Below are 14,730 nucleotides of genomic sequence, written 5' to 3' on the forward strand. Positions count from 1 at the left end.
CACGATGTGGTCTCCTCGACATTGGGGAGACCAAATGCAGATTGGGCGACCGCTTTGCGGAACACCTCCGTTCAGTCCATAAGGGTGACCCGGAGCTTCCGGTCGCCTGTCACTTTAATTCTCCGCTTCACTCCCACTCTGATCTCTCTGTCCTCGGCCTATTACATTGTTCTAATGAAGCTCAACGTAAGCTCGAGGAACAGCACCTCATCTTTCGATTGGGCACTTTACAGCCTGCCGGACTCAACATTGAGTTCAACAATTTCAGATAATAATCCCTGCCCCCATTTTTCATGCTGTATGATTTTGCCATCCCCATTTGAACATTTTATCTTTCCTGCCTCTTGCATAAGCACAGGATGTTCTTTCAATTCCTTCCTCCCCTCCTAACGCCCCCCCACTCCCTGTCTCTGCACCTGCTTAATATCTTTTCCATCTCCAGCTTTTTCCAGTTCTGACGAAGGGTCCCAGACCTGAAACATTAACTCTGTTTCTCTCTCCACGGATGCTGCCTGGCTTGCTGAGTATTTCCAGCATTTTCTGTTGTTATTTATAAGTACAGGTGGGGGGGGGGGCGGCTATTTTCAAAGTGCACGTTGGCGATGCGGAACCGTGCTTGCCAGCAGTGCGTATTGGGAAACTACAGGCAGCGTGCCTGTGATTTTCCGCGAACATCCATTGTAAGTTATTGACTCAACACCTCGACTTTCCCCCTGGCATCCTTCTGAAACACCACTCAGATACAAGCTTCCACCCCTTCTCTGTCTCCTTGATTCCAAGGGGGTGTCAGCCATGGCTCAGTGGGTAGCAAGCACTCTCGCCTCTGATATCAGATGGTTGTTGAGTTCAAAGTCCCACTCCAGAGACTTGAGCACATAATCTAGTGCAGTGCAGTGCTGATGGAGTGCCGCACTGTCGGAGGTGCCATCCTTCGGATGAGGCGATAAACCGAGGCCCCGTCTGCCCTCTCAGGTGGATGTAAAAGATCCCACAGCTACTATTCAAAAAAGAGCTGGGGAGTTCTCCCTGGTATCCTGACCAATATTGATCCCTAAACCAACATCACTAAAACAGATTATCTGGTCATTATCACACTGCTGTTTGTGGGAGCTTGCTGTGTGCAAATTGGCTGCCGCGTTTCCCACATTACAACAGTGACTACACTTAAAAAAGTACTTCATTGGCTGTAAAGTGCTTTGAAATGTCCTGAAGTTGTGAAACGCGCTGTAGAAATGAAAGTCTGTCTTTTATTAGAAAGTGAAGTTAAAGAGACAAGGGGGAAAAGTTTGGTTGGTTTGCGCCTCCCATTAGCACCTTTCTTTCTTTCTCTTTCTTTCTCTTTCTCCCTTTCTTTCTCTCTCTCCCTTTCTCTATTTCTCTCTTTCTTTCTTTCTCCCTTTTCTTTCTTTCTCTCTTTCTCCCTTTCTTTCCCTCCTCTCATCTCCTGCAATTCCACAACTGTACCAGAGGGCACAAGAGGAGGAAAATGATCAACTATGAGGATGAGAAGAAGACAGGGAGGATGATGATGAAGAGCGAGCTGACAGGCTCAAGCCCGTTCAGAAGTTCTTTAAATTTGAAAAGGTTGAATAAAGCTGGGAACCGGGAAGGACTCGCTCTTCCTACCCTGAAGGATATTGCCCCAAACCAGGAGGCACGCTCGTATTTCCCACATTGGCTGCTTCACGTGGGCTTTGATGGTTAGTCTCTGATGGAAGCTCAAAGCTTTCTTTTGTTTCCTGAGTCCACTTGGAATTACATCAGCAGCAGAAATATTTTGGCGCAATATGACTAAGACCTTCAAGGGCGTGGAAGTTACAGTGGTTATTATGGGTGACAGTCTTGTCTGTTTGGAGAATTAAATCCAGTGGTAATGAATGTCTGGAGACAGTATTCAGCACTCTGCTGGAGTTGGGACTGAAATTAAGCAAAAATAAATGCCAGCTACATGAGCATGGCATGGAAAACTTTGGACCATCTCATCAGTCTTATGGATGATTGAAAAAAGAACCACTCGAATTTCTGTAGCTCCTTTCACAACCTCAGGAAGTCACAGGCAATGAAGTACTTTTTGAAGGTAGCCACTGTTGAAATGTAGGAAATGCAGCAGCTAATTTATGCACAGCAAGCTCCCACAGACAGCAAGGTGAATAATGACCAGATGATCTGTTTTAGTGATGTTAATTGAGGGGTAAATATTGATCCAGGAGACCAGGGATAGCTCACCTGCTCTTAGAGTCATAGAGTCATAGAGTTTTACAGCACAGAAAGAGGCCCTTCGGCCCATCGTGTCTGCGCCGTCCATCAATCCCTGTCCAGTCTAATCCCATTTTCCAGCATTTGGTCCATAGCCTTGTATGCTATGGTGTTTCAAGTGCTCATCCAAATGCTTCTTGAATGTTATGAGGGTTCCTGCCTCTACCACCCTTTCAGGCAGTGAGTTCCAGATTCCAACCACCCTCTGGGTGAAAAAGTTCCTCCTCAAATCCCCTCTAAACCTCCTGCCCCTTACCTTGAATCTATGCCCCCTTGTTATTGACCCCCCTACTAAGGGGAAAAGTTCCTCTTTATCTACCCTATCGATGCCCCTCATCATTTTGTACACCTCAATCAGGTCCCCCCTCAGCCTTCTTTGCTCCAAGGAAAACAACCCCAGCCTGTTTAGCCTTTCTTCATAGCTGAGGTGCTCCATCCCAGGTAACATCCTGGTGAATCTTCTCTGCACCCTCTCCAAAGCAATCACATCCTTTCTATAGTGAGGCGACCAGAACTGCACACAGTACTCCAGCTGTGGCCTCACCAGCGTTTTGTACAGCTCCATCATAACCTCCCTGCTCTTATATTCTATGCCCCGGCTAATGAAGGCAGGTATCCCATATGCCTTTTTAACCACCTTATCTACCTGTTCCGCTGCCTTCAGGGATCTATGTACATGTACACCAAGGTCCCTCTGACCCTCTGTACTTCCTAGGGTCCTACCACTCATTGTGTATTCCCTTGCCTTATTTGTCCGTCCAAAATGCATCACCTCGCACTTTTCAGGGTTAAATTCCATTTGCCACTTTTCCGCCCATCTGACCAACCCGTTTATATCATCCTGTAGCCTGAGGCTTTCCTCCTCGCAATTTACCACCCCACCAATTTTCGTGTCATCTGCGAACTTACTGATCATACCTTTTACATTCTCATCCAAATCATTTATGTAGATCACAAACAGCAAGGGACCCAGCACCGATCCCTGAGGTACCCCACTGGACACAGGCTTCCAGTCACAGAAACAACCTTCGACCATCACCCTCTGCCTCCTGCCACTCAGCCAGTTTAGGATCCAACGCGCCAAGGCACCCTGGATCCCATGGGCTCTTACCTTCTTGACCAGTCTCCTATGCGGGACTTTCTTCTTCGAAATAGTGCCATGGGATCTTTTGCGTTCACCTGAGAGAGCAGACGGGGCCTCGGCTTAACATCTCATCTGAAAGGCGTCATCTCTGACAGTGCAGCGCCCCCTCAGCACTGGCACTGGAGTGTCAACCTAGATTTTTGTGCTCAAGTCTCTGGAGTGGGGCTTGAAACCCACAATCTTCTGACTCAGAGGCGAGAGTGAGACCCACTGAGTCACTGGCTGACTCTCTTAAGTACTTGGATACTTGGCCAGCTTTCTACCAGATTTGGAATTGGGCCTAGGAACAGGCATTTGAGAAAGTTAAAAAAATTATATAATTAACAACAATGCCAAAGTGTAAAGATGTAAGCAAAGCTACCGGGCACACAGTTGTGCTTTGGGAGGATTGTTGCTGCATCACCATAGAAATCAGCTTTTATCAGAAGTGGAAAAAAAATATCATCCTTGGGTAAGGGCTTGTTGATTTATTGATTGAATTTATTGGATAATTACAGGGGTTAAGCACTCGATGCCCTCCATAAACTTCTCCGTTTCTCTACCTCTCCTCCTTTAAGACGCTCCTTAAAACCGACCTCTTTGACCAAGCTCTTGTTCACCTGCCCTAATATCTCCTTATGTGGCTCGGTGTCAAATTCTGTTTGGTAACGCTCCTGTGAACCGCCCTGGGACGTCTTACTGTGTTAAAGGTGCTGTATAAAAGCGTTTTGTTGATGTTGTTGATGATACCAATAATCAACAGCCAAGATTTGGACAAGGCATCATGAAGATTGCAACGTCTTAGAATCATAGAACCTTACAACATAGAAGAAGGCCATTCGGCCCACCGTGCCCTCTGCCAGCTCTTTGAAAGAGCTCTCCAATTAGTCCCACTACCCCCCTGCTCTTTCCCCATAGCCCTGCACATTTTTCCTTTTTAAGTACATATCCAATTCCCTTTTGAAAGTTACTATTGAATCTGCTTCCACCGCCCTTTCAGGGAGCGTATTGCAGATCACAACAACTCGCTGTGTGAAAAAATGTCTCGTCTCCCCCTGCTGTTTTTGCCAAATATCTTAAATCGGTGTCCTCTGGTTACTGACCCTCCTGCCAATGGAAACAGTTTCTCCCGATCTACTCTATCAAAACCCACCATGATTTTGAACACCTCTATTAAGTCTCCCCTTAAACTGCTTTGCTCTAAGGAGAACAATCCCAGCTTCTCCAGTCTATCCACACAACTGAAGTCCCTCACCGCAGGTACCATTCCAGTAAATCTCCTCTAGACCCCCTCCGAGGCCCAGAATTGGGCACAATACTCTAGTTTGAGGGCTAATCAGTGTTTTATAAAGGTTTAGTGTAACTTCCTTAGCGTAACTAAGTGAGTGGGCAAGAACATGGCAAATGGAATAAAACGTGGAGAAATGTGAAGTTATCACTTTGGTAGGAAAAATAGAAAAGCAGAGTATTTTTTAAATGGTGAGAGATTGGGAAATGTTGGTGTTTAGAGGGACCTGGATGTCCTTGTACCTGAATCACTGAAAGTTAACATGCAGGTACAGCAAACAATTAAGAAAGCAAATGGTGTGTTGGCCTTTATTACAAGAGGATTTGAGTATAAGAGTAAAGGGACTAAAAATTCGGTTGCTTTGCACCTCCCGTTAGTGCCCTAAGAGGGCGCTAATGGGGCGCAAAGCAACTAGCACCTACGAGCGGCGCCACCAACGCCTCCCGCGAAATTCAGTGGGAGGTTAGCGACGGCGGTAACCGTTAGTGCCCCGCGGCGCTGCGCCGCCGGCGATGACGTCATCACCGTGCGCAGCGCCCCAGCCGTGATCTTCGGTAGCGCCCCCTGACTTACCGCTGGACGCTATATCCGACAGGGTCAGGGGGGCCTACCTGCGGCCGGGGCGGCGCAAATTAAAGTGGAGGTGCCGGGCGGCCATTTTTGTTGCTGGCCGCCTGCCAGCACCTGCCCCCATTGCCGTCCCCGGCCTCCTCTGCAGCCCATCCGCGAGGTGCCGGCTGCACCCCACCTCCCTCTTGGGGCGCTACCAATGAATTTCGGTCGCGGGGGTGCTAATTCTTTCGGGGCGCGACCCAATTTTTCCTCCAAGATGCCTTACTACAATTATATCGGGCCCTGGTGAGACCACACCTGGAGTATTGTGTACAGTTTTGGTCTCCTTACCTAAGGAAGGATATACTTGCCATAGAGGGAGTGCAATGAAGGTTCACCAGACTGATTCCTGGGATGGGGGGAGATTGTCCTATGAGGAGAGATTGAGTAGACTAGGCCTATATTCTCTGGAGTTCAGAAGAATGAGAGGTGTTCTCATTGAAAAATACAAAATTCTTTCAGGGCTTAACAGGGTAGATGCAGGGAGGATGTTTCCCCTGGCTGGAGGGTCTAGAACCAGGGGTCACAGTCTCAGAATAAAGGGGTCGGCCATTTAGAACTGAGATGAGGAGAAATTTCTTCACTCAGAGGGTGGTGACTCTTTGGAATTCTCTACCCCAGAGGGCTGTGGAGGCTCAGTCGTTGAGTATATTCAAGACAGAGGTCGATAGATTTTTGGATATTAAGGGAATCAAGGCGTATGGGGATAGTGCAGGAAAGTGGAGTTGAGGTAGAAGATCAGCCATGATCTTATTGAATGGCCATGGTGTGGAGATGCCGGTGTTGGACTAGGGTGGACAAATGTAAGAAATCACACAACACCAGGTTATAGTCCAACAGCTTTATTTGAAATCACAAGCTTTCAGAGCGCTGCTCCTTCGTCAGGTGAAGTGGAGAGATGCATAAAAACACAGCTTATATAGTCAGAGAATAATGTCAGATGTTTACAGGTGATCTTTCCAACTGCCATTTATCACACCTCGGCAGAGAGATAATCACAGCAATCAAAGGTGCGAATGGTGTCCAAACAGGTTAGTCAGGAAAACATTACATCAAAGAACAATGAGGTGGGGTCACAAGGGGTCAAATGTTGCAGATGCTGGGGTCTGTATGAAAAACAAAAAAACAGACAAAAAACATTTTTTTTGCTGGAAATCACAGCAGGTCCGGTCGCATCTGTGTGGAGAGAACAAGCCAATGACGACTCGAGTCTGGATGACACTACATCAGGTGGGGTTACATGTAGCGTGACATGAACCCAAGATCCCGGTTGAGGCCTTCGTCGTCCAGTACTTCCCCGGAGCAGAGAAACTACGCCATGTTCTTCGCAGCCTTCAACATGTCATCGATGACGACGAACACCTCGCTAAGGCCATCCCCACGCCTCCACTACTCACCTTGAAACAGCCACCTAACCTCAAACAGACCATCGTTCGCAGCAAATTACCCAGCTTTCAGGAGAACAGCGACCACGACACCACACAACCCTGCCACAGCAACCTCTGCAAGACGTGCCAGATCATCAACACAGATACCATCATCACACGTGAGGACACCACCCACCAGGTACGGTACATACTCATGTGACTCGGCCAACGTTGTCTACCTCATACGTTGCAGGAAAGGATGCCCCGGAGCATGGTACATCGGCGAGACCATGCAGACACTGCGACAACGGATGAACGGACACCGCGCAACAATCGCCAGGCAGGAGTGTTCCCTCCCAGTCGGGGAACACTTCAGCAGTCAAGGACATTCAGCCTCCGATCTTCGGGTAAGCATTCACCAAGGCGGCCTTCGAGACACACGACAACGCAAAATCGTCGAGCAGAAACTGATAGCCAAGTTCCGCACCCATGAGGATGGCCTCAACCGGGATCTTGGGTTCATGTCACGCTACATGTAACCCCACCTGATGTAGGGTCATCCAGACTCGAGTCGTCATTGGCTTGTTCTCTCCACACAGATGCGGCCGGACCTGCTGTGATTTCCAGCAAAAAAAATGTCTTTTGTCTGTTTTTTTGTTTTTCATACAGACCCCAGCATCTGCAACATTTGACCCCTTGTGACCCCACCTCATTGTTCTTTGATGTAATGTTTTCCTGACTAACCTGTTTGGACACCATTCACACCTTTGATTGCTGTGATTATCTCTCTGCCAAGGTGTGATAAATGGCAGTTGGAAAGATTACCTGTAAACATCTGACATTATTCTCTGACTATATAAGCTGTGTTTTTATGCATCTCTCCACTTCACCTGACGAAGGAGCAGCGCTCCGAAAGCTTGTGATTTCAAATAAAGCTGTTGGACTATAACCTGGTGTTGTGTGATTTCTTACATTATTCAATGGCGGAGCAGGCTCGAGGGACTGAATGACCTACTCCTGCTCCTATTTCTAATGCCTCTATTAATAAACCCAAGGATCCCGAATGCTTTTCTAACCGCTTTATCAACTTGCACTGCCACCTTTTTATGTGCTTTATGCTGTTTAGTGTAAAATGGGAGCATGTTCCAGGGAAAGAGATACCTGTAGTTGACGCACTATCCAGGAACCCAATTCAGGATACAGGTGGATTGGACACAAGCCGATATTGATGCAGTTAAGGACTTAGGGGGGAATTTTCTGGGGGGTCAGCGGGCGCGATCGGTGGCGGGTCGGGTGGGATAGTGTTTTTTTTTTGACAGTGGGTCGGGACCCCGCTGTGCATCTGCTGCGACGGGCCTTTCCCAAATGTCGGGTCTGTCAGCACTGAGCAGACCCGACAGGCAGCGGCGGGGGAGGCAGTTCAGGTCATTATTAACTTGTTAACAGAGGATTAAGAACTATTTTGAGCTCGCCAACGGGGTCCATGCTGCTCAGGGATCACATCTGTTAAGCTGGGTGGGAGTTGAATGGCTATTGAATCAGCTCATTACTTGACAGCTTGAAATGTGCTATAAAAGCTCCCATCTCACAGCTGTTCACTTTCCAAGCTCAGAAGCTATTGCTTACTGCATTTGGAAGACAGATTGAGCTTTATGCAGGTTGCAAGTGTTTGGAGCAAACTCTCTATCCAGTGTCACCTCATTGGAACAACCTCTCTCACCACTGACAGATCGCTTTTGTCATCTCAAGTTCACCTGCCATCTATCATCTATTCTATCAGCATGGGTACAGTTTATACTCTCTCAACTTGGTCCTCAGAATTCCACCACGATCAGCCCCAACACCAGCAGCACCAGGCACACCAGCAGCACCAAAAACAACACCAATCTTCTCCACAATCAACTGATGCTGCACAGGACACAGGGCATCAGCACCCGACCACATTGCTGCCTGGGATGCCAGGGATGGCCTCACCATGGCCAGATTTACTTCACTTGACGCTGTACACCCTGGCCGCAACATGTTGTGCCAGGTTAACACCACCCCACACCAGCACCACAAAGCATCCCTACAATGCCCAAACCATTCCTTTCACACTCATCAGCATTGCGGGGGGTAATGTTGGGCCAGATATTCCGATCCCTACGGGTGGGTACGCGCTGTGTACCCACCCGTAGGGACATCGGAAATGCCGGTTTCAGGCATGCACTGCGCATGCGCTGGAAACCGGCACTTCTGATCTGTCAAGAATGGTCTTGACAGATCCTCCGCCTGCCCTGGAGAAGGGCCTCTGCGGGCAGAGTGTTCCGCTTTTTGGAGACCCTCCGCCCACAGAAAACCCTTACAATTCTTGCACCTGGTAAAAGCAAGGCGTAAGGCCTGCTTTTACAAGGATAAGAATTGAAAAAAGTAAAAAAAAAACTTTAAAAAAGGTAAGTTTATTTTTAGCCTGATTAAAAACTTTAATTATTTTTTTCAAAAATTTAAATTTTTGTTTAAAATAGTTAATTTATATAAAGTCAAATCATTTTAAAAAGTGGTGTTTTAAAAAAAAATTATTTAAAGTTTTACTATGTTTTGGGGGTGATTTCCATTCATAGATTTGACAGGTCTTCCCTTCTCTGATTGGCTCCCCATGGCCCACGTGATCCCAGGGACGCTGCGAACTACCTGCGCCTCTGGGATACCTGGGCCCTGCGCACCGGCAGTTTGGAGAGGCCCAGCAGAGGAACATCTGCGCCTCCCGGGAGCCCTCCGGTCTTGGCGCAGATTTTTCCAGATCGCAGCTCTCCGCCCGCGGGAGGCCTGCGATCGGAATATCTGGGCTGTTATGTCTCACCATTCACTGCAACTCACTAAGCCACTTCCAAAGGTGCACACAGATCTGTCCAAAAACGCAAAGTGTTGAAAATAAAGATGTTATTGTTTGACAGCACATTTAGAGAAACTTCACATGAACATTGTCTAAAACACACAAGTACCTACCCTTGTGTGTTGTTAGTTAGTATGATTGGACTAGGATGATAGTGAGTGTGAGGGGTGGCTAGTGAGATGGGGAAGTGATAATGTAGATAGAGAGGGATGGGTGGAATTGCAAGGTAATTTGGTATGAGTAAGGATGTGCAGGAGTAGGGTAGGGAAGGTAGAGTGATGGGGATGTGAAGAGTGGCACAGCAGGATGAGGTTGAGTGTGGCTTTGCAGTAACGTTTCATGATCTACCGAGATCATTGAAAGGTTTGCGCCACTGCAGCCTAGTCCTCCTAATGACATCCCTGCTTGTGCCCTCCTGTGCAATGTGCAACCAGGTTGCGTTGGTCTCCTGGGATGTCTCTTCCTCCCATTGGAAGAGAAAAGGACCTCCCTGCGTGCTGTGACTCATGTCAGAGGCCGGGATGGAGCCAGCAGTGAGGCCGCAACCCACCACCGACCTCGCCCGCCACCAACCCGCCAAGGTAGGAAAAATCATGGCTAATGTCTCAGAAAAGAGCTACACTTCTAAGAGGAACAACATTTGCAGACAGATATCCTCAAATGGATCTCGAGTGTACTACAGAACGGTGGCATAAGTATATGTAGTACAACAACAGAAAATGCTGGAAAAACTCAGCAGGCCAGGCAACATCCTTGGAGAGAAACAGAGTCAACGTTTCGGGTCGAAACCCTTCGTCAGGACTGAAAAAACACAGGAAATGAAACAGATTAAAAGGCCAGTTTGGGGTCTGGGAAATGGGGATGAAAGAACAAAAGAGAAGTGAAGAGACATTAAGAGGTATTCAAAACCAGACGAGATGGTAATAGGACTAGTAAAGAGACAAAAGACGGCTCTAGATTAGGTGTGAAATGCACTGGCAGAATGAGAGATAGCTGCCATGTGGGAGAGAGAAAAAGGGGGAAGGGCACAAAACAAAGGTGTGGATAAAAAATATATAAAAATGTAATAGGGGCCGAGATTATGATCTGAAATTGTTGAACTCGATATTGAGTCCGGAAGGCTGTAAAGTGTCTAATCGGAAGATGTTCAACAATTTCAGATCATAACCTCGGCCCCTATTACATTTTAATATATTTTTTATCCACACCTTTGTTTTGTGCCCTTCCCCCTTTTTCTCTCTCCCACATGGCAGCTGTCTCTCATTCTGCCAGTGCATTTCACACCTCATCTAGAGCCGTCTTTTGTCTCCACTAGTCCTATCACCATCTCGTCTGGTTTTGAATACCTCTTAATGTCTCTTCACTTCCCTTTTGTTCTTTCACCCCCCATTTCCCAGCCCCCAAACTGACCTTTTAATCTGTTTCATTTCCTGTGTTTTTTCAGTCCCGACGAAGGGTTTCGACCTGAAACGTTAACTCTGTTTCTCTCTCCACGGATGTTGCCTGGCCTGTTGAGTTTTTCCAGCATTTTCTGTTGTTATTTCGGATTTCCAACATCCGCAGTATTTTGCAATCGTAAGTATATGCAGTGTTCCTGATAAATTGTGAGAATATTGTGGTGTAGGAGGACTCCCAGTACTGAGTGGTTGGTTAGTGTAGTGGAGCAGGTGTGTAATCCCTGCTACAGTGAGGAGCGAGATTCGTGACAGTATCCATGAGAGGTGCGAAAAGAAAAAAGAAGGAACTTGCATTTATATAACAGAACCTCAGGACGTCTCACAGAATCACACAGAATCACAGAAACCCCACAGTGCAGATAGAGGCCATTTCGGCCCATCGAGCCTGCACTGACACATATCCCACCCGATCCCCGTAACCCCTACACCAACACATATCCCACCCTATCCCCGTAACCCCACGTATTTAATCCCCCTAACACTAAGGGTCAATTTTTTATCATAGCCAATCAACCTAACCCGCACATCTTTGGACTGTGGGAGGAAACCGGAGCACCCGGAGGAAACCCACGCAAACACGGGGAGAATGTGCAAACTCCACACAGACAGTCACCCGAGGCCGGATTCGAACCCGGGTCTCTGGCGCTGTGAGGCAACAATGCTAACCACTATGCCACCGTGCTGCCAAACAAAGCGCTTTACAGCCAATGAAGCACTTTTTGAAGTGGAGTCACTGTTGTAATGTAGGAAACGCGGCAGCCAATTTGCACACAGCAAGATCTCACAAACAGCAATGTGATAATGACCAGATAATCTGTTTTAGTGATGTTGGTTGAGGGATAAATATTGGCCAGGACACCGGGGAGAACTCCCCTGCTCTTCTTCGAAATAGTGGCCATGGGATCTTTTACATCCCCTTGAGAGAGCAGACGGGGCCTCGGTTTAACATCTCATCCGAAAGACGGCACCTCCGACAGTGCAGCACTCGGAGTGTGTGTTCAAGTCTCTGCAGTGGGACTATGAACCCACAATCTGCTGACTCAGAGGTGAGAGTGCTGCCCACTGAGCCACGGCTGACCGTGAAGGTTTGATGATGTGCCAAGAAAAGGACAGATCTATCCATGTGGTGCCCAGGCATCAGCCAGGATATCAGAGAGAAAGTTTCTTCATGGGAGTTCTGTCAGCTTAATTAAACTAACTCAAAAAGAACGATCCTTTGATGACAGGGGCATTACCAGAGAGGCCTTGGGAGGAGACTTTAGTGGGTTGTGCGAGCACAGACGTAACTTGCAATTAGCGACGGCTATTTCAGACTTTTCAAAATAGCTCATCCATCGGATATAACAAGTCATCACGCTATTGGAAAGTTTAAGAAGATATAAAGATCTAAAACTGGTTAGGCCCCAGCAGGAGTATTGTGTCCAATTCTGGGCACCGCACTTTAGGAAGGATGTTGAGGCCTTGGGGAGGGTGCAGAGGAGATTTACAAGAATGGTTCCAGGGGATGGGGCAGCACGGTGGCATAGTGGTTAGCACTGTTGCCTCACAGCGCCAGGGACCCGGGTTCGAATCTGGCCTCGGGTGACTGTCTGTGTGGAGTTTGCACATTCTCCCCGTGTTTGCGTGGGTTTCCTCCGGGTGCTCTGGTTTCCTCCCACAGTCCAAAGATGTGCGGGTTAGGATGATTGGCTATGATAAATTGACCCTTAGTGTTAAGGGGATTAAATACGTGGGGTTACGGGGATAGGGTGGGATATGTGTAGGAGTTACGGGGATCGGGTGGGATATGTGTCGGTGCAGGCTCGATGGGCCGAAATGGCCTCTATCTGCACTGTGGGGTTTCTGTGATTCTGTGATTCAGTTACGTGGAGAGACTGGAGAAGCTGGGATTGTTCTCCTTAGAGCAGAGAATGTTGAGAGGAGATTTGATAGAGGTGTTCAAAATCATGAAGGGTTTTGATAGAGTAAATAAGGAGAAACTGTTTCCAGTGGCAGGAGGGTCGGTAACGAGAGGACACAGATTGAAGGTGATTGACAAAAGAACCAGAGGCGAGATGGGGAAACACGTTTTTATGCAGCGAGTTGTTGTGATCTGGAACGTGCTGCCTGAGAGGGTGGTTGAAGCAGATTCAATAGGAACTTTCAAAAGGGAATTGTATAAATATTTGAAGGGGAGAACAAGTGCAGGACTATGGGGAAAGAACCAAACTCTACCAAAGAGCCAGCACAGGCGTAATGGGCTGAATGGCCGCCTGCTGTGCTGCATCCTTCTATAATGCTATGATGTTTCCTTATGTCAAGTGTCAGCTGTGGCTCAGTAGGCCATGCTCTCGTCTCTGAGTCAGAGGTTTATGGGTTCAAAGTCCCACTCCAGAGACTTGAGCACAAAAATCTAGGCTGACGCTCCAGTGCAGTGCCGAGGGAGTGCTGCACTGTCGGAGGTGCCGTCTTTCAGATGAGACGTTAAACCGAGGCCCCGTCTGCTCGCTCAGGTGGGTGTAAAAGATCCCATGGCACTATTTTGAAGAAGAGCAGGGGAGTTCTCCTCGGTGTCCTGGCCAGTATTTATCCCTCAATCAACATAACAAAAACCAGATTATCTGGTCATTATCACATTGCTGTTTGTGGGAGCTTGCTTGTGCCACATTTCCTACGTTATAACAGTGACTACACTTCACAAAGTACTTCATTGGCTGTAAAGCACTTTGCGACGTCCGGTGGTCGTGAAAGGTGCTATAGAAATGCAAGTCTTTCTTTATTGTGGTATTCCTGTGGAACCTTTTTACCATTCATGAAACACAGTCCATATCCACAGTTTTGGACACCCAGAATGTAGTGTCACTGCGTACAGATTACTACCAGTCCCTATTATCCATCAGCTCACTGACGGCCTGAGAGGGTTATATCAACTACAAAAAGAATTCTGAAACAAGTGGACTCTTTTCTAGTGTTACTCAATTAACGAGCAATGCTAATTGCTGCTACAGGTAATTACCCAGCTCTGTCAAAGATAGGAAGTAAGATTAAAAACACCGGCCCCTAAATATCCATGGCCGTTCGGGTCTATTCCTGCCCCAATGATGGCGGAGGGATGCTGGGAACAGCTGGAAATTAGCTGGATACACGGTTACGCCTGGTTGTGACCTAACGTTGAACTTTCCAGGTAGGTGGGGGGCAGGGACTCCGACCGCTGGAGATTCCGTACCTCAAGCTTTCTTTGGTTTCTGGCTCGATCTGACACCCAGCTCTACCTCACTTCCACCTCTCCCGACCCCGCCACTCTCCCTCCCCCTCCCCCGACCACTCCACTCTCCCGACCCCTCCACTCTCCGACCCCTCCACTCTCCCGACCCCTCCACTCTCCGACCCCTCCACTCTCCCGACCCCTCCACTCCCCCCACCCCTCCACTCCCCCCACCCCTCCACTATCTCGACCCCTCCACTCTCCCGACCCCTCCACTATCTCGACCCCTCCACTATCTCGACCCCTCCACTCTCCCGACCCCTCCACTCTCCCGACCCCTCCACTCTCCCGACCCCTCCACTCTCCCGACCCCTACACTCTCCGACCCCTCCACTCTCTCGACCCCTCCACTCTCCCGACGCCGACACTCTCCGACCCCTCCACTCTCTCGACCCCTCCACTGTCCCGACCCCTCCACTCTCCCGACCCCTCCACTATCTCGACCCCTCCACTCTCCGACCCCTCCACTCTCCCGACCCCTCCACTCTCCCGACCCCTCCACTCTCCCGAC

General features: G+C 48.4%; 1 protein-coding gene across 1 annotated transcript in view; it reads left to right on the forward strand.

Annotated features, from left to right (window-relative positions):
* Positions 1–1,486: 1,486 nt before the first annotated feature.
* Positions 1,487–14,730, forward strand: part of LOC147108916 (uncharacterized) — a 76,045-nt gene continuing 62,801 nt past the window's right edge. Inside the window, exon 1 of the mRNA XM_086004299.1 lies at positions 1,487–1,700. Within this exon, the coding sequence (XP_085860425.1) occupies positions 1,487–1,700 (214 nt within the window). The remainder of the gene's footprint in view (positions 1,701–14,730) is intronic.

Source organism: Somniosus microcephalus, chromosome 13 (assembly GCF_052327205.1).
Source record: "Somniosus microcephalus isolate GS21.2 chromosome 13, FLI_Smic_1.0, whole genome shotgun sequence".
Classification (NCBI taxonomy): Eukaryota; Metazoa; Chordata; class Chondrichthyes; order Squaliformes; family Somniosidae; genus Somniosus; species Somniosus microcephalus.